The following is a 21,917-nucleotide window of genomic DNA, read 5'->3' on the forward strand; positions in this document are numbered from 1 at the left end:
ATCCCAGCTACTCAGGAGGCTGAGGCAGGAGAATTGCCTGAACCCAGGAGGCGGAGGTTGCAGTGAGCCGAGATCGCGCCATTGCACTCCAGCCTGGGTAACAAGAGAGAAACTCCGTCTCAAAAAATGAGGAAAAAAAAAAAAAAAAAAAGAGAGCTCTTCAAAATTGTTGGGTCCAACCCCCTACTATAAAGATGGAGTAACTGAGGCCCAGTGAGGACATTGGCTGGTCTGAGGTCACAAGCGAGGGAAGGACAAGACCAGACTCTCTCACCTGCTTGTTGCTGTCTTCACAGCTATGAAAACAAACACGCACTAATCAGCAATAAACTGGTCTGGTCAGCCAGGGTAGGGAGCAGCGCCCTTTGGCCAGCAGCCAGCCCCATGCCATGGTCACTGGACAATCGGAGACCCAAGCCACAGACCAGAAGTAGGACTTGGGGGAGAGAAGGCAGAGGAACTGCAGTTGCACCTACCTGCTTATCAGTGACTTTCATGAAGGAAACTTTCCATGCACCTCTCCAGATGGAGATCGCATCGGGCGCCCTTGCATAGTTCAAAAGAGGAAGTCTGGGCTTGGTTGAAATGGATGAAAAGCATACAGAAATGTCCAGGCAGTGAGAGGGGAGGAGGGGGAAACTGAGACCCACAGCAGGGCTGGACCAGCCTTCTCAGGCTTGCTGCAAACTCGGATTCTCCTGTGTACTTCCCAGGAAACACCGTGCAAGGATTTAAAGACATAACTCGCTCCTGGACACACCACCTCAAGCTCTAATGAGGAAAATCCAGGCTGCACGTCTAAGTAGAAGACAGAGAGAGGCCTTCACTGGAAATGTGTTTACGTGTTTGTGTATCTCTTTATTTCTTCTTTAGAGATAAAAAGTGTCAAGGGAATGGATCAGACGCACACTTTAGGATGTTAATGTTAGAAGGGAAGCCAATAATTTTTTTGTAGTAACTCTCTCATTGTAGATAAGAAGATAGAGACGCAGAGAGGAAAAGGGGCTTGCCCAAGGTCAGAAAGCAAGTACATGGCAGATGCAGATTTGAACCCAGGCCTCCCAATTCCTGGTCCAGTACTCTAGTGTGGCCTGGATGGAGATGGGTGGTAAAATGGATGGGGAGATTTGTCAGTTTGCCCCAGCACATTTACTGCTCCTCCCGCCCCCCTGCCCAACACATTCAACTGGCACCTGCCACCAACCCCATCATTCAAAGTACAGACACTACTCATTTTACAGACAGAGGCTTAGGATATTTTTGGATCTGACATAGTCCAAACCAGGGCAGAGGCTGTAGAGGGGGAGGAAGCTGGGAAAGGCTGCGGAGTCAGAGGGGAGTGGAGGTGGACAGGATCTATGGGTACCATTTTTCAGCCGCTCAGCCATGCTGGGCCCTCGATGGCTGTGGGAGTGGGAGCCTTTCCTAAGCTCCATTGTAGGTAAAAGCCCAACCCCAACCCCTCCCCCAACCCCTACCCCTTCCTTAGTCTCTGGAGCTGGAACAATCGGGCTTGGTCGTGGTGGCTGGTGCTGATGACCATTTCTTGGCAGAGGTGCCCCCCAAAGCTGTGGCCCTAGTCCTCGCCACCACAGAGAGCCAGCAAGGCCTTCAGGAAGTCTCCGGAGGTGTCACCCTGGCATAGGCAGAGAGCAGAATGAGTGAAAACAGTCCTTCCAGCTTCAATGCCCCCTCCTCCCAAATGCCCATCTGTCTGGACATCTCCCTTGGCTTCTCTCCATGGCCAGCACAGCTGCCACATGTAGGTCAGAGGGATCTTCCCAACACATAAATGTGACCACGCCCTTCTGTTTATCCCCAGGAAGATGTGCAAGCTCTTGGCCTGGCTTCAAGGCCCTTTGGGATCTGACCTGTGCAGAGCTCTGCAGCTTCACCTGTTCCTTTCCCCCAGGAACACCTCAGTCCTCTCTCCACCTGCCACTCCGCTGTCCAGCATGCCCCTGTGCACCCCTAATCCTGTCTGCCAGCAGGGCCCTCTCCTCTGAGGCAGAGTAAACTCCTGCCTCCCTTGGTTCCCCTGGCACTCTGCTGATACCCTCCCCCACGGCCCTTGGCATATTATGTCAGGTGATTCCTTATTTGAACAAACAATATTGAGCACTGACTGCCAGGCCATTGCTGGGAATGGGTGTGAACACCATCATGCTCACCACACATCACAGTGGTCTGGCACATGGTCAGACTGGTGAGGCCAGACCTCCTGACTCACAGGTATTGCTCTCCTTTCTGAGGGACTCCTATCATTGTTTCTGGGATTTTGTTTGTTCTTGTATTTTTTGATATATGATTTTAAAACATAATATAGTATCAAAATGTGCTAACAATTTACTTACATTCCTACTAAGTCTGCAAGAGACAGCCTGTGAGATGCCCATAGTCTTGTTAGCCAAGTAGAGCCAAGCATCAAACTTTAAGATTCTGGCTGATCTCAGAGACCAAAAATGTAAGCTCCATATGTCGAAAAAGTCAGACACAGCCGGGTGCAGTGGCTCACCTCTGTCATCCCAGCACTTTGGGAGGCTAAGGCAGGCGGATCACTTGAAGTCAGCAACCAGCCTGGCCAACACGATGAAACCCTGTCTCTACTAAAAATACAAAAATAAGCTGGGTGAAGTGATGAGCTCCTCCTCCCGAGGAGCTGGAACTACAGACATAACATCACTATGTCCAGCCTGAAGCCAGGATGAGACTTGCTTGAACCCAGGAGGTGGAGGTTGCAGTGAGATGAGATGGCACCACTGCACTCCAGCCTGGGCAACAGAGCAAGACTCTGCCTTAAAAAAAAAAAAGTCAGACACAAAAAGTCACATATTAGGTGATTCCATTTATATGAAATATTCAGACAAGGCAAATCTACAGAGACACAAAGTAGCTTGCTGGTTGCTTACGGCTGGGGATGGAACGAGATAAACAGATATGAGAGAGCTTAGAGGGATCACAGAAGTGTTTGTAAACTGGCTGTATTATGGGGATGGTGGCACACTCAGTAAATTTATTAAAAACTGTTGAATTGTACCCTTTAAACAGGTGAATTTTAAGATATATAAGTTTTTTGTTTGTTTGTCTGTCTGTTTTTGAGACAGAATCTTGCTCTGTCACCCAGGCTGGAGTGCAGTGGCATGATCTCAGCTCACTGCAACCTCCGTGTCCCGGGTTCAAATGATTCTCCTTCCTCAGGCTCCTGAGTAGCTGGGATTACAGGCCACCACACCCGGCTGATTTTTGTATTTTCAGTAAAGACAAGGTTTCACCATGTTGGCCACGCTGGACTCGAATTCCTGACTTCAAGTGATCCACTCGCTTTGGCCTCCCCACATGCTGTGATTACAGGTGTGAGCCACTGTGCTAGGCCATGATATGGAAATTATACTTCTATGACATTGCGTTAAAAAAAGTAAAAAATGGGCTTTTTATTCAGAAATCTTTAATCACAAACCTTTAATTCTTCTGGAATTTATTTTGGTATAAACAAGGCAACAGACCCCCTTTCATTTCAATATCCTGGCTGTTCTAAGCAATAACCCACTGGGAAAAAGTCCATGGGAATAAAGACTTCTAATCTTACATTAGGGATTTGACACTCACCCCCTTCCCACTAACCTGTAGCCCCTCCCCTTACCTCAATGGCTTGGTGGAGAGACTTGTCGTATTTCTCAATGAATTCCCGCCGGATGTTGAGCAGGTCGATCTCACTGCGGGAGACCATGATCCTGGTGAGAGTCTTCTCATCAGTGCCAGCACCCTGGTGGAGCCAGGCAGGAGGGAGACATGGGCGGGAGGAGAGAGAGAGCCCAATCAGGCAAGAAACAGTGGTGTCCATCTGCCTCTCTCCCTTGTTCCCTCCAAAAACAGGGCGGATGTTCTGCCTCTGTCTTCTGCAAATAGTCCTGACCAAAATTCCCCTGTGCCCAGGACTGGCCAGACTGACAGGCAAAAAAGGTGTATATGGGTTGAATAGTGTCCCTTCCAAAACTCATGTCCACCTGGAACCTCAGAACATGATGTAATTTGGAAATAAGGTCTTTGCACATGTAATCAGTTAAGATGAAGTCATACTGAATTAGATTGAAGCCTAAACCAATAACCAATATCTTTATAAGACATACACACAGCAAAGGAACCAGGTGAGGACAGAGGCAGAGACTGGAGAGATGCATTCACAGCCAGAAACACCAATGACTTCTGGCAACCACCAGAAGCTAGGAGAGGCAGGGGAAAGTTTCTACCCCAGAGCCTCCAGAAGGAACCAACCCAGGCGACACCTTGATTTTGGGCTTTTGGCCTCCAGAACCATGAGGGAATAAATTTCTGCTGTCACCCAATTTGTGGAATTTGTACAGCACCCTAGGAAACTAATACTGGGCCCAAGGAGCAGGCACAGGGTATGGAATGTATGGGCAGCCAGAGCTACCTCTGCCCCCAGGGAGCTACGAGCACCAGCCTAGGAATCAGAGCTAGGTTCGAGTCCCAGCTCTGTCTCTTAGGAGCTATGTAAATGTGGGCTATGCTTTACCCTGCCTAGGCCTCAGTTTCCTCCTCTATCAAATGAGGATGCTACCACAATGTCACAGGACTGCCACGAGGGTCAAATGTGGTCAGAGAGATGAAGCCCTTGGCACAGGCTTGACACACAGTGAGGACTTAAAGAATGGTTGTCACATTTGGAGACTGTAGGCTGAGGGTCTCAGGTTCCTTCCTACCCTCCTGCCTGTGCAGGCTGTCAGCAGTGAAGACTCCAGTGGCTGAGAGGGTGGCCAGCATGGCCTAGGCTCTCCCAGAAGGGAGGGGCATGCTTGTGACCTTTGACGACTATTTGTCAAAGGAGATCCTGTGTCACCTGATAGATTATGAGCTCTGAGAGGGCAGAGACTGGGTCCTACCCAGCCCTGCGGCCCCTGAGTGCATTTCTCAGCCTTGGCTTTCGGGCTGGATAATTCCCTGTTGCACAAGCTTGTCCTGTGCACTGAAGATGTTTAGCAGCATCCCTGCTCTCTCCCCACCAGATGCCGGTGGCAACACTCTCCAAGTTGTGATGGCGAAAAATGTGTCCGGATATTGCCAGATATCCTCTGGTGGGGGTGATGGTGGGAGAAATCACTCCCAACTGGGAAATACCATCCTAGAGCCAGATAAGGGCAGATGCAGATAAACGTCAAAGGAGAGGAAACAGCGGCCAGGAATCCCGATCTGGGGGATGGTGTACATCTGTTGGTGTGTGTATGTCAGTCAGTGCTTGAAGGGAAAGAAATGAGAACATGTTTTCTTACCTTCATGGATTTGTAAAGTTTGTCGGCAAAGAAGAGAGGCTTGTTCTTGACACTTTGAACTGGTAGGAAGAGCAGAGAGATGCGGGGAACGTGGTGAGAGGCTGTGAGTTGAGACATTGGACTGGCCCCCCCATCTCCCCACCTCATCTATCCCTGCATGGGTCTGCAGATCATTGTCAATCACAGGGTCATGCTCAGGCACCTTCACTCCCCTTCCCCATGCCTCCTCCTCTGGCTCATCCCTAGGCCTGGCTCTTACTTGGTTGCAACTTTCTTTCTTCTAAGGTGCTTACGGCTAACCAAGGTTAGGAGGGGATTCAAAGGTAAATAACTCCTCATGAACCCAAGGCACGGGGCCTCAAACTTTTAAGTGTACTGAAATCACCCCAAGAAGCTTCTTTAAAACTCAGGGTTTAGGTTCCACCTTAAAGATTCAGATTCTAGAAAGATTTTGAGCAGTGGTTCTCAAAGTGTGGTTTCTGGACCGACAACATTAGCATTGCTTGAAAACTTGGAAGAAAGGCAGATTCTCATGCCTCACCCCAGATATGCTGAATCTGAAACTCTGGAGGTGAAGTGACCAACTTGTCCTAGTTTGCCTGGGACATTCCAAGTTTTATTACATTGATGCAACAGTCATTGCAATTTTTGCCATCACTTTCAATGGCAAAACTGCAATGACTTTTGCACCAACCTAATAGCACTGAAAGTCCTGCACAAATCAGGATAGTCGCCACCTTACTCTGGTGCAGCCTAGTGTTTGAGAGTTACTATTTAGAGAAATACTGCTCCAAAGAATGACCGTCCATTGGTAAAATGTAAGGAAGCATACAAATCCCTGGGGCTGAGTGTTGCCCCAGGGCCTGAACAATCTTGCAGCATTGGCAGCCCCTGTTCCCTACCCTGACCCCAGATAATGCCTGCCTGGTTTCACCAACCCCGCCCTATTTCAAGGCTTAGGGTTCTCTAGCCCTTCGCGGCTGCTTGGCTGCAAGGCTCCAGAGCCCATGTGAGGGTGTCTCACCACATGAGCGGTGGCTCATGCCTACAATCCCAGCACTTTGGGAGGCCGAGGCAGGCGGATCAAGAGATTGAGGTCAAGATTGAGACCATCCTGGCCAACATGATGAAACCCTGTCTCTACTAAAAATATAAAAATTAGCTGGGCGTGGTGGTGCTACTAAAGCCTGTAGTGCCAGCTACTCAGGAGGCTGAGGTAGGAGAATTGCTTGAACCCAGGAGGCAGAGTTTGCAGTGAGCCGAGATTGCACCACTGCACTCCAGCCTATGGAGGAACCAGACACCAGTACTGGAGCTGGAATGCTGGAATGACTCTAGATATAATGAGAACAGATGGCAAGAGGCTGGAGTTGCATACCCCAGTGGCAGAGTCAAGCAAGAGACTCCTCTGCAACAGGCTCAGGAACCCTGTGGGAAAGATCACATCACACATCTCCCACCTCCAGCTCCTTACCTATTTACCTACTACCTCCCAAACAAATCTCCAGCTGCTTGGCTGGAACGCCAAAGCCCCTGGCCTCCTTTGCTACCGCATGGCCCTTGCTCCCCATTCCCAAAACAAACTGCAAATTCCTGCATCCCTCTGTCCTTCCTGGATAGATGCATTTCCTATCTGCCCTTCACTTCAGTATCTCTCTAAATCAAATCCCATCCTGCAAGGCTGTACTTGATGTCCATATCCCCAGTCATGACACCACCTCTAGGATGCCTCCTCTGACTTTAGACCCAGGGCTTAATCAATCTGGCTAAGAAGCACACTGGGCAGATGTTGGGGGGAAACCCTGCAAGAGCCAAGGCAAAGGACTGAAGCCTTAGCATGTTCTCATATAAACATAGAATTAGAAGTGAATTACAGATATAGTTACATAGCTATGCCTATGTATAATCATATATAATCACATAGCTATTCATATGTTATCACAAATATATATATCTATATAATCATATAATCTTTAATCTTACTAGTAAGTCTCAGGTCAAGAAGTATGGGACTGAAGTGGCATTGGAAAAGAGGTGACCCTAAGGCAAGATGCTCTAAGTCCTCTGTCACGCTCGCATAAGGGCTGCTGGACGCCTCAGTTGTGTGACAGTGTCAGTGCTGTGAAAGCGCCCGCTGTTTAGCCAGCTAGGGAAGGAGACGTCCAAGATGGCCAAGCCATCTCCTTCCTCAGGGGAGTTAGGAGAAAACTCTGCTTCTCCAAGCTTTTGTGGCAGGCCTGACGGCTGTCAGGGAGGCCCACCAACATCCGGGGTCTTAATCGTCTCTATGTGGTGCTGTGCTTCAGCGGTCACGTTCCACAGCTACTTTCATGTTCCGCTTCTGTACCTGGTTCCTCTTTTTCTTAGAAGCTAAGAATTAGTAATAGTAACATAAATCATAGTGACCTTGCTATTTCTTGACAAGTACGAGAAAAGTGCTGACGCCTTAGGTTTTCTCCTCGCCTCAGCTTCTTCAAAGTCTTGGGCCCCCTATCTCCAAGACATGTGATTTACCTGACCCTATCACTGACCACCATGACCTCATCCTACCTGCCCTTCCCCCTGCTTTGTACTCAATAAAAGTCAGTGTCCAGGCACTCGGGGCCACTGCTGGTCTCCACGCTTTGGGTAGCAGTGGACCCCTGGGTGCAAACTTTGTTTTATCTCTGTCGTTTTTATTTCTAATTTTTCGTCTCCACACCAGCAGGGAGGGACTCACTTGACCCTATAGGGCTGGACCCTATAGGCAGAAACTTCTCTCCTCTGTAACCAATCCAACAAGCCTTTCTAAAAACTGAGCCTGTCCATCTGCCACAGGGGACCCCGATGCCTGCCATGGGACAGAGGGGTGTGAAATGGTGTGTTGTGGTGTATGTTTGCACGTGTATGCCTATTCAAGGTGGGAGGAGAAAGGGAAGAGGGAAATATACGAGGAAGGTAGGAATCTGAAAGTGTCTCCAAAGGCTAATCATTCTGGTGTTAAGAACATGAGCTTCGGGTGCAGGCAGCCTCTGGTTTGAGTCCTGGTTCTACTTCTACAAACCTCTCTAAACTCAGTGTCCTCTTTGTAAAGTAAGCTGGTAAGAGCACCTGGTGAGAATGCAACTAAACCTGTGTGCAACTAACTTTGCACAAGGCTCGGTGGGAAACAATAAAAGCCAACCCTTGCCCAGTGCGTATTACATGAGTTAATTATACATAAAGCACTTGGAATGGTGCCTCTTGGCTTTATGTATAATTAACTCATTTTAGTCTTACAAAATCCACCCTTTGGGCTGGGCACTATTGTTATCTCCATTTTACAAAGGAGGAAATTGAGACACAGAGGTTTTATGACCTGCCCAAGAACATCCAGTGAGTAAAGGCAGAGCAGGGATTCAATCTGGATTCCATGCCTTTACCCATTAGGCTATCCTGCTTTCCAGACATTGCTCCCGGGTGGTAAAGGCCCATCACATGCTAAGTAACACCACTACCACCACCACCTCTGCTTCACCCAGTCTAAAACAACTTTCCCCCACATTTTAGTGTCTCTGAAATCAAGATGTGTTTTATAATTGATGGCAATTACGTGAAAATCTTCCACTGACACCTCTTAGTAACATTTTTGTTTTTTTTTTTTGAGACAGAGTCTCGCTCTTGTTGCCCAGGCTGGAGTGCAGTGGTGTGACCTTGGCTCATCACAACCTCCACCTCCCAGGTTCAAGTGATTCTCCTGCCTCAGACTCCCAAGTAGCTGGGATTACAGGCATGCACCACCACGATCAGCTAATTTTTGTATTTTTAGTAGAGACGGGATTTCTCCAAGTTGGTCAGGCTGGTCTCGAACTCTTGACCTCAGGTGATCTGCCCGCCTCAGCCTCCCAAAGTGTTAGGATTACAGGCGTGAGCCACCGTGCCTGGCCCAGTAAGATTTTTTGAAAGTGTATTGATGCAATGTGTTTTACAGTAAATGAAACAAGATACTACTAATAATAAATACTAACGAGAAGAACAACTTCAGCCCTAACCCATATCTACTCATCCACATTTATACACAGTGAAATTGATATTCAAAAGGGAAAAATTTTTTCAAAGTCAAGAACTCAAATTATATAAGAATAACCAAAAAATCAGGTACTGAGAGGAGGTGAGAGTGTGTGTGTGTGTGTGCCATGTGCATCAAGCGTGTATGTGTCTTGTATGTGTGTGCATGTATGTGTGTATATGTGGTGTGCATGGGTCATGTGTGCATAGTGTGTGAGTGCTGTGTGTGTGTGTAGGTGTACTGTCTTGGGGGTGTCATGTATGCGTATGCATAATGTGTTATGTGTGTGATGTGTCATGTGTGTGTGGTGTGCACCTGTCATGTGCATATGTAACATGTTTTCTGTATAAGTGTTTGTCACATGTGAGAATGTGTGTATGTACAGTATGCATCTTGTGTATGTTAGGGGTGTGTGTGTGGTGTGTGTGTGGGTATACACACCTGGTTGTGCAGCATAGTGTGCCCCCTCCCCTGCCTGCCCTAGCCTTCCTGGTCCTTCCCCAGCAACAGCTATTTTCTCACCCTGTTCTGCAGCCTGGAACAGACCTCATGACACTTCCCCACAATCACACATTTGGCAGCACCCCTTGAGGTGAACTGTGGCAGTGTTTACTTTCTAGTATTAGCTTAGGAGGCTGCCAGGGTTGTATTCTTTCAGAGAATCCGGTCAAGTTCCCAGTGCTCCCAGCCCTTCCCTTAGCCCCTGCCAGTTACCAATGGCCACGAATGTGTCCCTGACATCCCCAGACATCTCCTTCTTGATGGTGTGCTCCACGTCATAGTTGGTCATCTTGATGAACTCCTGGAAGACTGGCCACAAGAGAAGCCCCAGAGGTGGGGGTGAGCTTCAGTGCAGGAGGGGGAGGATCACCCCTTCTTGGCCCCACCCAGTGCCTCCTGCAGGCTGTGCCTGAGAAAGTGGAAGGGCAGCAGATATGGCCACAGCCCTGGCCTAAATGCATTGGGCAAGATTATCCTGATAGAGAAGCTGTGACATCAAGGGTGCCGTGGGCTCAGAGCTAAATCTGTCCCAAGTCAGTCCCCGTGCCTGGCCAATGGCCTCAGAGCCTTGGCCAAGTTCTGGGAACCCAGGCTGAGGTAGTAAAAGGAGCAGGGGTCCTAGTCATGGTTCTGCCCCAGCTCACTGAGGGACCTTGGGTGAGCCCTCCCCTTCCTAGGCCCCCTCTTCCTCTGGTGTCAGGATTAAGATACAATGGTAACACTTAGGAAGCATACACTGAGTCAGGCATTGTGCCAATGCTTTATGTGTGTTGTGTTTTTTGTATCTTCATAACAATCATGTGAGGTAGAACTAAAACCCCGATTCCTACATAAGGAAACTCAGGCGCAGAGATTCGGTAACTTGCCTGAGGTCACCTGGCTGTTGAGTGGGGGACTGAAATCAAGGCAGTCCAGTGCCCAAGTCCATTCTTTCAGCCACTATGCTAAAGCAGCTTAAATACTGAGAAGTGCCAGACAAATGCATGTTAAAATGTAAATGTCTCAGTGCACAGGGTACTTCGTGATCACCGAGCACCAGGGTCACTGCATAGGGGTGTGCCCTGGGCACAAGGGAGCCTGTGCTTCAAAGATGTCATTGTGGGTCTTGGGCGGCTGCCACCTCTCGCTGCCTTGCTCCTGGCAGACATCACCAGTGAATCATGACACAGGGCCCCAGAATCCTTCTCAATACAGCATTATAGGCAGCTACTACCAATCCATCAGAGTTGGCATTCAAGGTAAAACCTAGTTGCTATCCCTAATCCCAGGCACCACAGCTGCTTCCGTAAGGAGGAGAAGGAAGGTGAGGTGTAAGAGGTAGAGCCAGGACTAGAACCCAGGGCTCCAGAGTCCCCGTCACCCATGATATGCTACTGCTGGGTTAAGGAGGAGGTGGGTGGGCAACTGGCTCCTCTTGCCACAGAGAGCTGAGAGGCTCCCATCAGATTCTGGGATCTTCTTGCTGAGCTGGGAAGGAATGAGGTCAGGCCTCACCTCTCCGGAGGTGGGGATAGCTCCGGGTGCACAGGATGGTCATGAAACGTGTCTCCAAGGAAGTTTTGTCTCCGCTGGGTGTGTCTGCTATTTCCTGCAGAGCCCCGGTTGGGGCAAGGATTTGGGAGGGGGGACATGAGAAAGCCTTAGTTATTATTCATGTTCATGTCTTTGCCTGGGCTGAGGGCAGTAAGAAGCTGGGCTCACCCAGCCATCCAAGGGGGCCAAGACTGGTCCCCTCTTCCATCCGCAAGCACAATGGTTTCTGCACTCCCCCTCCAGTTCCCAGGGACTCTGTGAACTGACACTGATGGGCTTAGCACTGGGTACTTCCATCCCAGCCTCGGGGACATAGGACCAGGGCTCCTGGGAGGAGCCACACAGCACTGAGCGTAGTGACTGGGAGTTCCCCTTCCATCCCTCAAACTCTCTGCAAGCCCCTCTGGGAAGTGCGTATGCGGTCAGGTGCAGGGAAGATGACCTGGCCAGCGTTTCCCCAAGCGGGGTCAAGGGCAAATATACCCGAACACACTGCATATTAGTGTTTCCACACTTGTTTTCTAGCCAGCTACTGGTTCTATTTATACTGATATTAAATTCCCCTTAACTCATTTTAGGTTTAGAAGTGAGTCAATTTAAAGATAAGTATTAACAGCTGGTGGTTACATAGCACAAATCATGCCAGAGATGATTAGCTGAAGTTTGGGAAACACTTGCCTGGCCTATCTTTTACCCAGGAGGGTCCTGAAGGGGCCCTGAAGGGGAGAGAGAGAAGCCACAGAGCAAGTTCCCAAATCACTACTTGATTCTGCCCGCTCGGCCCAGTAAAGGCAGACTTTACTCAGAGGCCGTTAAAACCCAAATGAAGAACAGACACTCACCAAGATCTCAGCAGCCACCTGAGAGCAGGGAGGGGAGAGAGGAGGGAGAGAAGGGAGGCAAGAATCAGACGAGGCTGGGGAGGCTGGTGCTGGGGCCCTGGGGTGCAGGGTAAGGGGCCTGGCTGGGAGTGGCAGAGGTCCCAAGAGACCCAGAGAGAACTCGGGATGCGATGGGAAAGGGGGGGGGGAGGGGGCAGGGACGAGAGAAAAATACCTTCCTATGACTTTTTGGGCTGGAGCTCAGAATGCGGCTAGGCCTGGCAATAACTAAAAACGTGTTTACCTGAGGGATAAGAGAAAGACAGAAACAGGGAGTTCTGCCCTTCGCACCCCATAACCTAGAGCAGATTCCAGGGCCGCGGTTTCTGGTTCTGAAAGTGGAGAGAAATAATCCCTGCCACTGCCTTACAGAACCTTGAGATGCAAATGTGAGCAGTGCAAAGTTCTCTACACCTTTTGGCATATTCAGAATTGCAAGGCTATATGTAAAGAGACAAGTCATTTTAGCCTTCGAGTTACAGAAGGAAAGACGGGCAGCTGACGCCTTGAGGGGAGCTGACCTGCCTGGGGGCACACAGCAAACAGTGATGGGAAAGTCATTTTACAAGGGTTACTTTTAAGTGCTGCACTATGCAGAGTGCAAAATTCTGTGGTTAGGACACTATTTTGTTAGGCAAATAGCTGTGACTTGGAAAGCCTGGGAGCAAAATACCCGGGCTTGTGTACCTAGGCTGAGTATTGATTTTGCCTTTCCCCCAGAAACTCTGCTGACTTTATTCTATCAGATAGACTGAACTCTTTATAAACTTCACTACAGCCTATGCTCGGGAAACCTTCCTCTTCTTTTCATTACATAATTGGCAATGTCCATTAAAAGTTAAAATGCACATGCCATTTGATCAAGCAATTATATTGCTAGGGATTGGACTTACAGATAGACTTCCACGATATAATACAAGACTGTTCACTGCAGGATTCTTTTTTCTTTTTGGAGACAGGGTCTTGCTTTATCACCCAGGCTGGAGTACAATCACCGTTCACTGCAACTTTGACCTCCTGGGCTCAAGCGATCCTCCTGCCTCAGCCTTCTGAGTAGCTATAGGTGTGTGCCAGCACACCCAGCTATTTTTTTTTTTTTTTTGAGACAGAGTCTCACTCTGTCACCCAGACTAGGGGGTAATGGCAGTCTCTGCTCACTGCAACCTACTCCTCCTGGGTTCAAGTGATTCTCCTACCTCAGTCTCCTGAGTAGCTGGGATTACAGGTGTGTGCCACCATACCCGGCTAATTTTTGTATTTTTAGTAGAGATGGGGTTTCACTATGATGACCAGGCTGATCTTGAACTCCTGACCTTGTGATCCACCCGCCTCGGCCTCCCAAAGTGCTGGGATTACAGGTGTGAGCCCCTGCACCTGGCACTAATTTTTTTAATTTTTGTAGAGAAGGGGTCTCACTTTGTTGTCCAGTCTAGCCTCAAGCGATCCTCCTGCCTTGGCCTCCCAAAGTGGAGATTACAGTTGTGAGCCACCACATCCGGCCCACTACAGCATTTTTCTTTCTTTCTTTTTTTTTTTTTTGAGACAGAGTCTAATTCTGCTGCCCAGGCTGGAGTGCAGTGGCGTGATCTCGGCTCACTGCAACCTCTGCCTCCTGGGTTCAAGTGATTCTTCTGCCTCAGCCTCCTGAGTAGCTGGGATTACAGGCACATGCCACCATGCCTGGTTAATTCTTTTTTATACTTTTAGTAGAGATGGGGTTTCACTATGTTGGCCAGGCTAGTCTTGAACTCCTGACCTTAGGTGATCTGCCACCTCAGTCTCCAAAGTGCTGGAATTACAGGCTTGAGTCCCGGTGCAGGTCAGCATTTTTTGAAATAGAGAAATACTGTAAACTGTCCTGAGATAGACTTGTCAAACAGGCTTTGGCTTATCCAATCAATGGAGACAATCCAGGCCATTCTTACAAAGGATGAGATTGATCTACAATCATGATAAGGAGAGTTTCCATTTAAATTAAGTGAAGAAGTAAAGTATACCATATATATATATATTTTTTTGAGACGGAGTCTTGCTCTGTCTCCAGGCTGGAGTGCAGTGGCGCAATCTCGGCTCACTGCAACCTCCACCTCCTGGGTTCAAGCGATTCTTCCGCCTCAGCCTCCCGAGTAGCTGGGACTACAGGCGCGTGCCGCCACACCCGGCTAATTTTTTTTTTGTATTTTTAGTTGAGACGGGGTTTCATCATGGTAAGGATGGTCTCGATCTCTTGACCTCATGATCCGCCCGCCTCGGCCTCCCAGAGTGCTGGGATTACAGGTGTGAGCCACCGGCCCCGGCCAAAGTACACCATATTTTATGCATAAATGTTTCTTTTCTTGTATAAATGTTTCTTAAATGTGTAAAGTGTTTCTTTTATCTAGATTAAAAAAAAACTCAAACACTCACTTTCTTATACTTTCTGGGAAGTACTTAAGAAACTGTCAAGACACTTTGAGGAGAGATTATTCGGGAAAGCTTTTGCTTTTTTTTTTTTTAAATTTTTCTGGAAATTTTATTTCTTAAATATGCAAATATATTATTTCATTTTAAATTTAAATGTTGAATAAGAGTTATCAGGGCTACTAGGATTATGGGCTGCTTCTGGTTTTTAAAATATTTTTCTCTATTAAAAACAAGCTATGCCAGGCGAAGTAGCTCACATCTGTAATCGCAGGACTTCGGGAGGCAAAGGTGGGAGGATCGCTTGAGCCAATGAGTTTGAGACCAGCCTGGATAACATGGAGAAACCCTGGCTCTATCAAAAAATTAGTTGAGCATGGTGGGCACACGCCTGTAATCCTGGCTGCTTGGGGGATTGAGGTGGGAGGACAGCTTGAGTCCAGAAGGCGGAGGTTGCAGTAAGCCAAGATGGCGCCACTGCACTTCAACCTGGGTGACAGAGTGAGACCCTGTCTCAAACAAAACAGTAACCTAGTTGAACCCTGAGGACATCATACTAGGTAAAAGAAGCCAGTCATAAAAGCATAAATACTGTATAATTCCACTTACATGAAGTCCTTAGAGTAGTCAAATTCACAGAGATGGAAAGAATGGTGGTTGCTAGGGGCTGGGGAAAGGGAGAATGGGGAGTGACAATTGAATGGGTCCAGAGTTTCGGTTTTGCACAATGAAAACAGTTTTGGAGATGGCTGGTGGTGATGGCTGCCTAGTAATGTGAATGTACTTAATGCCACTGAACTGTATACTTTAAAATGATTGGCCAGGTGCAGTGGCTCACACCTGTAATCCCAGCACTTTGGGAGGCTGAGGCGGGTGGATCACCAGAGGGCAGGAGTTTGAGACCAGCCTGGCCAACATGATGAAACCCTGTCTCTACTAAAAATGCAAAAAATTAGCTGGGTGTGGTAGTGGGCACCTGTAATACCAGTTACTCAGGAGGAGACAGGAGAATCGCTTGAATCTGGGAGGCAGAGGTTGCAGTGAGCCAAATTGCATAATTGCACACCAGCCTGGGCAACAAGAGAGAAACTCCATCTCAAAAATAATAGTAAGTAAGTAAATAAATAAAATGATTAATAGAGTAAATTTTATATGTATTTTATCAAAAATTTGTAGAAACATGCTAAATAAAACTATCATTTTTTAAAAAAAGAGAGAGGGACATGTTTTAAAAATTTAACAATGACAAGGCCGGGCGCGGTGGCTCAAGCCTGTAATCCCAGCACTTTGGGAGGCCGAGGCGGGTGGATCACAAGGTCAAGAGATCGAGACCATCCTTGTCAACATGGTGAAACCCCGTCTCTACTAAAAATACAAAAAATTAGCTGGGCATAGTGGCGCGTGCCTGTAATCCCAGCTACTCCAGAGGCTGAGACAGGAGAATTGCCTGAACCCAGGAGGCGGAGGTTGCGGTGAGCCGAGATTGCGCCATTGCATTCCAGCCTGGGTAACAAGAGCGAAACTCTCTCTCAAAAAAAAAAAAAAAAAAAAAAATTTAACAATGACAAAAAAATCCAAAGTGCCAATTGTTCTCACTTACGCAGCTCAGAGAACTCTAGACATATTAGGTTTTTCAAAGCATCTTTAAGATAAGAATATCTGTAATATTAAAAAAAAAAAAGTGGTTGGGAACTAAATATCACCACAAAAGCTTGTTCTTATTAGCCTAGCTATTTCATGCAAAAATTAATCTGAGCAGTTCCTCAAATGGTTAAACATAGAGTTATCATATGACCCAGCAATTCTATTTAAAAGAAATGAAAACGTGCACACAAAAACTTGTACACAAATGCTTAAAGCAGCATTAGTCATAACAGGCAAAAGGTAGAAATAACCCAAATGTCCATCAGCTGATGAATGGATAATAGAATATTATTTGGCAACGACAAGGGAGTACCAACATGCTACAGCACGGATGACCCTTGAAAACACTGTTAAATGTTTAATGTAGTGTTTTAAGTTAGTGTTTCCGTAAGTGAAGAAGCCAGTCCAAAAGGCCACTCTATTATATCACTCTGTTTACATGAGGTATTCGGAAGAGGCACATCTGGAGAGACAGACAGGAGATTGTAGGGCTGGGGGGTTAGGAGGAAATGAGAAGTGACAGCTAATGTGTATGGAGTTTCTTTTGAGGGTGATGAAATGTTCTAAAATTGTTTGTGGTGATGGTTGCATTAAGTCTGTGAAAACCACTGAATTGTATACTTTAAATGGGTGAATGGTATGGTAGAAGATTTCTATTTCAATAAAGCTGGTCAACAGTATGGTAGATGAATTCTATTTCCAGAAAGCTATTATAGTTTTAAAAGTCTGAGTATAGATTACCTAAAAATGACCACACTTCTTCATTTCATGGTGGGTCTATAATAATTAGTTATTGATAATGTATTGCTCAACTTGGAAGACAGAGTGAAAGGGGAAGCTATTAACAATTACTGTGGGGCCACAGGTGGAAACTGGACATATGTTCAACTGGTTAATAACAGACCCAGACTTCTAAGAGCTTGACGGTGTCCTGGATACCCAGAGTGAGAGAGCGCCAGGGAGGCAGTGTAAAACAGGCAAATACAAACTGCCAAGTACTCGTGTGCCATTATCTAAGGGGGAACTTGACTCTGCCCTATCAAATGCCCTTAATTTTTATATACATTTTGCTCCCACATTTCCATTTCACCTCTGGAAATTCATTCTAAGGAAGGAAATCATGAATGTGATAAAAGAGTTCGCTACTAGGAAGAAGGCTTGTTAAATAACATGATAGATTCAGATATGGAATAGTATATAGCCACTAAATGATATTGTTGACTTTTAAATGTAACAATATTCGCATAGTATTAATTTTTAACTGTCAGAAATAAAGAATACATTTTTATATATACATAGAGAAACAACTGGAATAATGTATGCCACAATACTGACCACGGTTATTACTATTACGTTATGGACTCTTTTGGCTTCTCTTTATTTTCCAGTTTCTATAAAAGAGCGTACTGCTAGTTATAAGAAAATGAGCTTAGGTCTAGCATCCTAAACCTGGAGAAGCAGCTGAGTTGGGCAGGGATCTGGCTCAGGGTTCCTTGGCTATTTCCACCCGGGTTCTCTCTCTCCACTTCTCTCCTTTTGCAAAGCAGCTGTCAGCAAGGCCCACCACTGCCCCCTGTTAGTGGCAATTGGAAGCACAGCCTCATTGGCAAACCAGGCACCAGGCAGAAGTATTCCCTCGAAGATCAATTTCGGGGTGGAGAATGGATTTGGGGTGAGACTTGGCATTTTTTTTTTAAACTCTCAGCAGCACATGAGGCTGTTCACAGTAATACTTAATAAACATCTGTTGAGTGAGTGAATGAAATACGGCCTCAGCAAGCCACCCTAGTGTCTGGCTGGGTTCTCAGCCTAGCCCCCATCCATGTGCCCACAGTGTAGCTGAAATACCATATATTTCATTGTAACCCTGCAGCTTTTGACAGCCATATTCCAAAGCAAGGGTTGGACAACTGGACAACAACAGCTACTTGATGTGGAAGCTGCAGGGGACCTTAACTGAAGTGGCCGGATGTGTCTGACCTCAGAGCGTCCTCCAGGGACTTGTGATGGACTGAGACAGAGAAGGGGGTGTGGGCAGTGCTGGTCAAGAAGGACTTGATTCTGGGGAGGGAGGTCTGGGAAACTCAGGCTTGAGCCAGGGCAATATTGGAGGATATTACTGTAAATGGAATTAAGCATAGACTCTGGAGTCAGGCAAGCTTGAGTTCAAACCAAACCACCACCACTTAGAAACTGTATGTTTGAATAGATTAAGGAGCTTCATTTTCCTCTAGTAAAAAGGAGGAACATTAAAAAGTATAGAATAATCTTGGTATTGTGCTCAAAATATAGTATGCATTCTAATAATTTAATTATAGTTCTGTAACTGTCAGGTTCCAGCTAAGGAGTTTTCTAGCTCGGATGCTGTTGTAACATACCACACTGCTGTTATGGGACCTGGGAACAGAGAAGTTGGTTCCCTGACTCTCAATCCATCTGTGCACTTTTCAACTCACCAACTATAAAATAAGGGGGCTGGATTTACAGTCTTTGGTGTCTGTGCCCCACGTCCCTGGACACAGCTTTTGGGGGTGGGAGGATGAGGCAGTCAGAAGAGATGAAGACCTGGACCTGGGTCAGGCTACTGGGTGCTGGGATCAAGGTGCAGGTCAGTGGGGGACAATGCACTGGCCTCAGTAGGGACTGCCCAGACACCGGTACCCTCAAGGAAAATGAATTTGGGGTTGTCCAACCTCTGAAAGAAGCCATTTCCAGACCTCAAGCTCACTAGGCTCAGGAGTGGGGCAGAAGCAGAGCAGCCAAGAGACTCCTAGAGAACCCTATTCCCTGCTATTCATTCAACAGATATTTATGGAGTATTGATCGTGTGTTACTTTGGATATACCAGCAAACAATGAAGATTCCAGCCCTTGAAGAACTTACTTTCTAGTCCCAGGACACTCCCTCGAATCTCTGTTCCGTTTTACTGATAATAAACTGAGACCTTTAGCATTCAGGCCTCCTTCTCAGCAAATTCCCAGGCCAGCTCTCTAGGGTAAATTCTACTGGGTCCACTGATTTGCTGTGTGACTTTCAGAAGCCATTTGCCCTTTCTGGGCCTCCATTTTCCCACTGTAACTTGAGGGGTTTGACCTGGGCAATTTGCAGGTCCCTGTCAGCTCTGAGGGTCCTGCTATCTACCTAGAAAATGCCAGTAATGCCAGCACCACACTCCTAAACCTAATTTCTACCGTCAATCAAACCAACCACACCCCTGCCAGGAGGCTTCTCCACTCACAGACAGGGCCTGGCATAGACACGCACAAGCTGGAGCTACTTCTCAGGGACGCCCAACAGAAGTCACTGGGGTGGCCTGGGGGGTCTTACCTGGGCATCTTCTCGCGCCTGGTCCAGGTTTTCTCCTCCCTCCTCACGATTCCCCTGCAGCAGGAGCAGCGAGAAAGGTCAGTCCCCAAACATTGACCCATCTCTGTTTCTGCACCACCACACACCCTGCTCAGTCATTTCACCTCTCTGAATGCTCTTTGTCATCGATTATACCAGGACAAAAATCCTGCCTCTATAGGGTAAGCTGTCGCGGTCATTAACTGAGAATGTGTGCAAGGCACTTGGCACCAATGCCTGGCACACAGTAAGCTTTTGGTAACTGTGCATGAGGGCCTGCCATTTGGGTTACAGGAATTTAAGAGACGGTGACAGAAGCTCCCAGGTAACAACACAGGAGAGGGTCACCCACATGGCTTTGTCCTGTGAGCTGAGGGCCCAAAAAGCCAGGCCAAAGGCTGCCAGGGAGGACTGTCTGGAGAAGGTGGCACTAAGCCAGCTTTGACAAGTCAACAGCAGGGGCAGGTGGTGGGACTCTAAGGAGGCAAGTGGGGAGACGCCCCCTCTCCATTAGGAGTGCACTTCTAACTGCCCTGTACCCTCCACTCAGATGGGCAAGCGGACCTGGGCCCATGAATTCACTCACCGTGGCCAGAGAAATGAGGATCCTCCTAAAGTGGCCGGATGTGTCTGAGCTAATAGCATCCTCCAGGGACTTGTGATAGTCTGGGACAGAGAAAGGGGGTGTGGGTAGCTGCTGGCCAAGAAGAATTTGGTTGAGGGGAGAAAGGTCTGGGAAACTCAGGCTTGAGCCAGGGCAGTATTGGCAGGAGGAGGTGGGAAGGAAGGGCTTTGTAACTGGCTCTTGGGGGCATCCCACTATCCTCCTGCTGATTTGGTAAGACAGTGGGCATTCCCATCAACCCATCACCTCCTCTCCATCCCCTCAGCTCTGTCCCAGTTGAGGTCCCATTGCACCTTGCCTTTAATATTTAACAGCCTCTTAAGTCACCTCCCTGTTGTCATTCTCTCCTGCACGGCAGTTGCTAGACTCAAAGGCAGAGCTCTGACTGTCTTACTCCTGTACTCAAAATTCTACCATTTTAAAGCTGCTTATAAGAGAAAAAGTTTAAGCTTTTTTTTTTTTTTTTTTTTTTTTTTTGAGACAGGGTCTCACTCTGTCACCCAGGCTGCAGTGCAGTTGGCATGATCAAGGCTCACTGCAGCCTTGACCTCCTTGGGCTCAGGTGATCCTCCCACCTCAGCCTCCTGAGTAGCTGGGACTATAGGTACATGCCACCACACTTGGCTAATTTTTTTTTTGAGACAGTCTCGTTCTGTCACCCAGGTTAGAGTGCAGTAGGATGCTCTTGGCTCACTGCAACCTCTGCTTCCCAGGTTCAAGCCATTCTCCTGCCTCACCCTCCTCAGTAGCTGGGGGTACAGGTGTATCCCACCACACCTGGCTAATTTTTGTATTTTTAATAGAGATGGGGTCTCACCATGTTAGCCAAGTTGGTCTCAAACTCCTGACCTCAAGTGACCCACCTGCCTCGGCCTCCCAAAGTGCCGGTATTACAGGAGTGAGCTAATGGGCCAGCCAATTTTTGTATTTTTTGTAGAGATGGGGTTTTGCCATGTTGCCCAGGCTAGTCTCAAACTCCTAGGCTCAAGCAATCCACCTGCCTCAGCCTCCCAAAGTGCTGGGATTACAGGTGTGAGCCACCACGTCTAGCCATTTTAAACGTTTTTGACCAGTACTCAAAATTCTTCAGAATAAAAATATGGGGTCGCTTGCTAAAAAATTAAGAATTTCTGGATAGCAATAGCACAGCATGCAACCAAGTGTGGGGCCTTTCTGGCTGTGGGGCCCCGTGGAACTGCATGGACTACACACCGTGAAAGTCACCCTCCCTCTCTCCAGCAGGCTGGAATGCTCTCTCTTCCCACTGCCAGCCAAGCCCTCTTCTACCTCCAGGCCTTTGCTCTTCTGGGACACCTGCCTTTCCCCAGACACGGGGATGGGCACACCCAAGGGGCTTATCAAATCCTCAGACACTAAGGGAAAGGAAACAGGCCAGAGCTGTGGGCAGAGCTGTGGGCTGGGGCTGGATGCTGGCAGGCCTGGCTCTTCTCCTCCCGGCATCTGGGCCCAGGCCTTCCAAACTCACCCTCCTTATAGGCCTCATTGATGGCCCGGATTTCGGCATTGGTCCGAGTGGCCAGGATTTCAATAAGAGCCTTTTCATCTGTGCCAGCTCCCTAGAATGTCAAGACAAAGATGATCTCAGCCATAGTTCTGACCTCCTGTGCACAGGACCATGGGGCTGGTATGGCTAAGGCTCAGGCCAAGCCTTC

General features: G+C 47.7%; 1 protein-coding gene across 2 annotated transcripts in view; it reads right to left on the bottom strand.

Annotated features, from left to right (window-relative positions):
* Window positions 1-833: 833 nt before the first annotated feature.
* Window positions 834-21,917, bottom strand: part of ANXA6 (annexin A6) — a 60,977-nt gene continuing 39,893 nt past the window's right edge. The window contains exons 18-26 of one of the 2 annotated variants that reach the window (XM_012437484.2): window positions 21,731-21,821; window positions 20,206-20,285; window positions 19,602-19,655; window positions 12,192-12,209; window positions 11,311-11,404; window positions 10,030-10,125; window positions 5,289-5,347; window positions 3,641-3,763; window positions 834-1,636 (exon numbers count right to left, since the gene is read on the bottom strand). In XM_012437484.2, coding sequence (XP_012292907.2) covers window positions 1,577-1,636; window positions 3,641-3,763; window positions 5,289-5,347; window positions 10,030-10,125; window positions 11,311-11,404; window positions 12,192-12,209; window positions 19,602-19,655; window positions 20,206-20,285; window positions 21,731-21,821 — 675 coding nt within the window. In that variant the 3' untranslated portion in view covers window positions 834-1,576. The remainder of the gene's footprint in view (window positions 1,637-3,640; window positions 3,764-5,288; window positions 5,348-10,029; window positions 10,126-11,310; window positions 11,405-12,191; window positions 12,210-19,601; window positions 19,656-20,205; window positions 20,286-21,730; window positions 21,822-21,917) is intronic. The other variant, XM_012438227.2, reaches the window with a different exon arrangement.

The sequence above is a fragment of the Aotus nancymaae genome, unplaced genomic scaffold (genome assembly GCF_030222135.1).
Source record: "Aotus nancymaae isolate 86718 unplaced genomic scaffold, 86718_ANA_hifiasm-v0.15.2.pri h1tg000064l_1, whole genome shotgun sequence".
Taxonomy (NCBI): Eukaryota; Metazoa; Chordata; class Mammalia; order Primates; family Aotidae; genus Aotus; species Aotus nancymaae.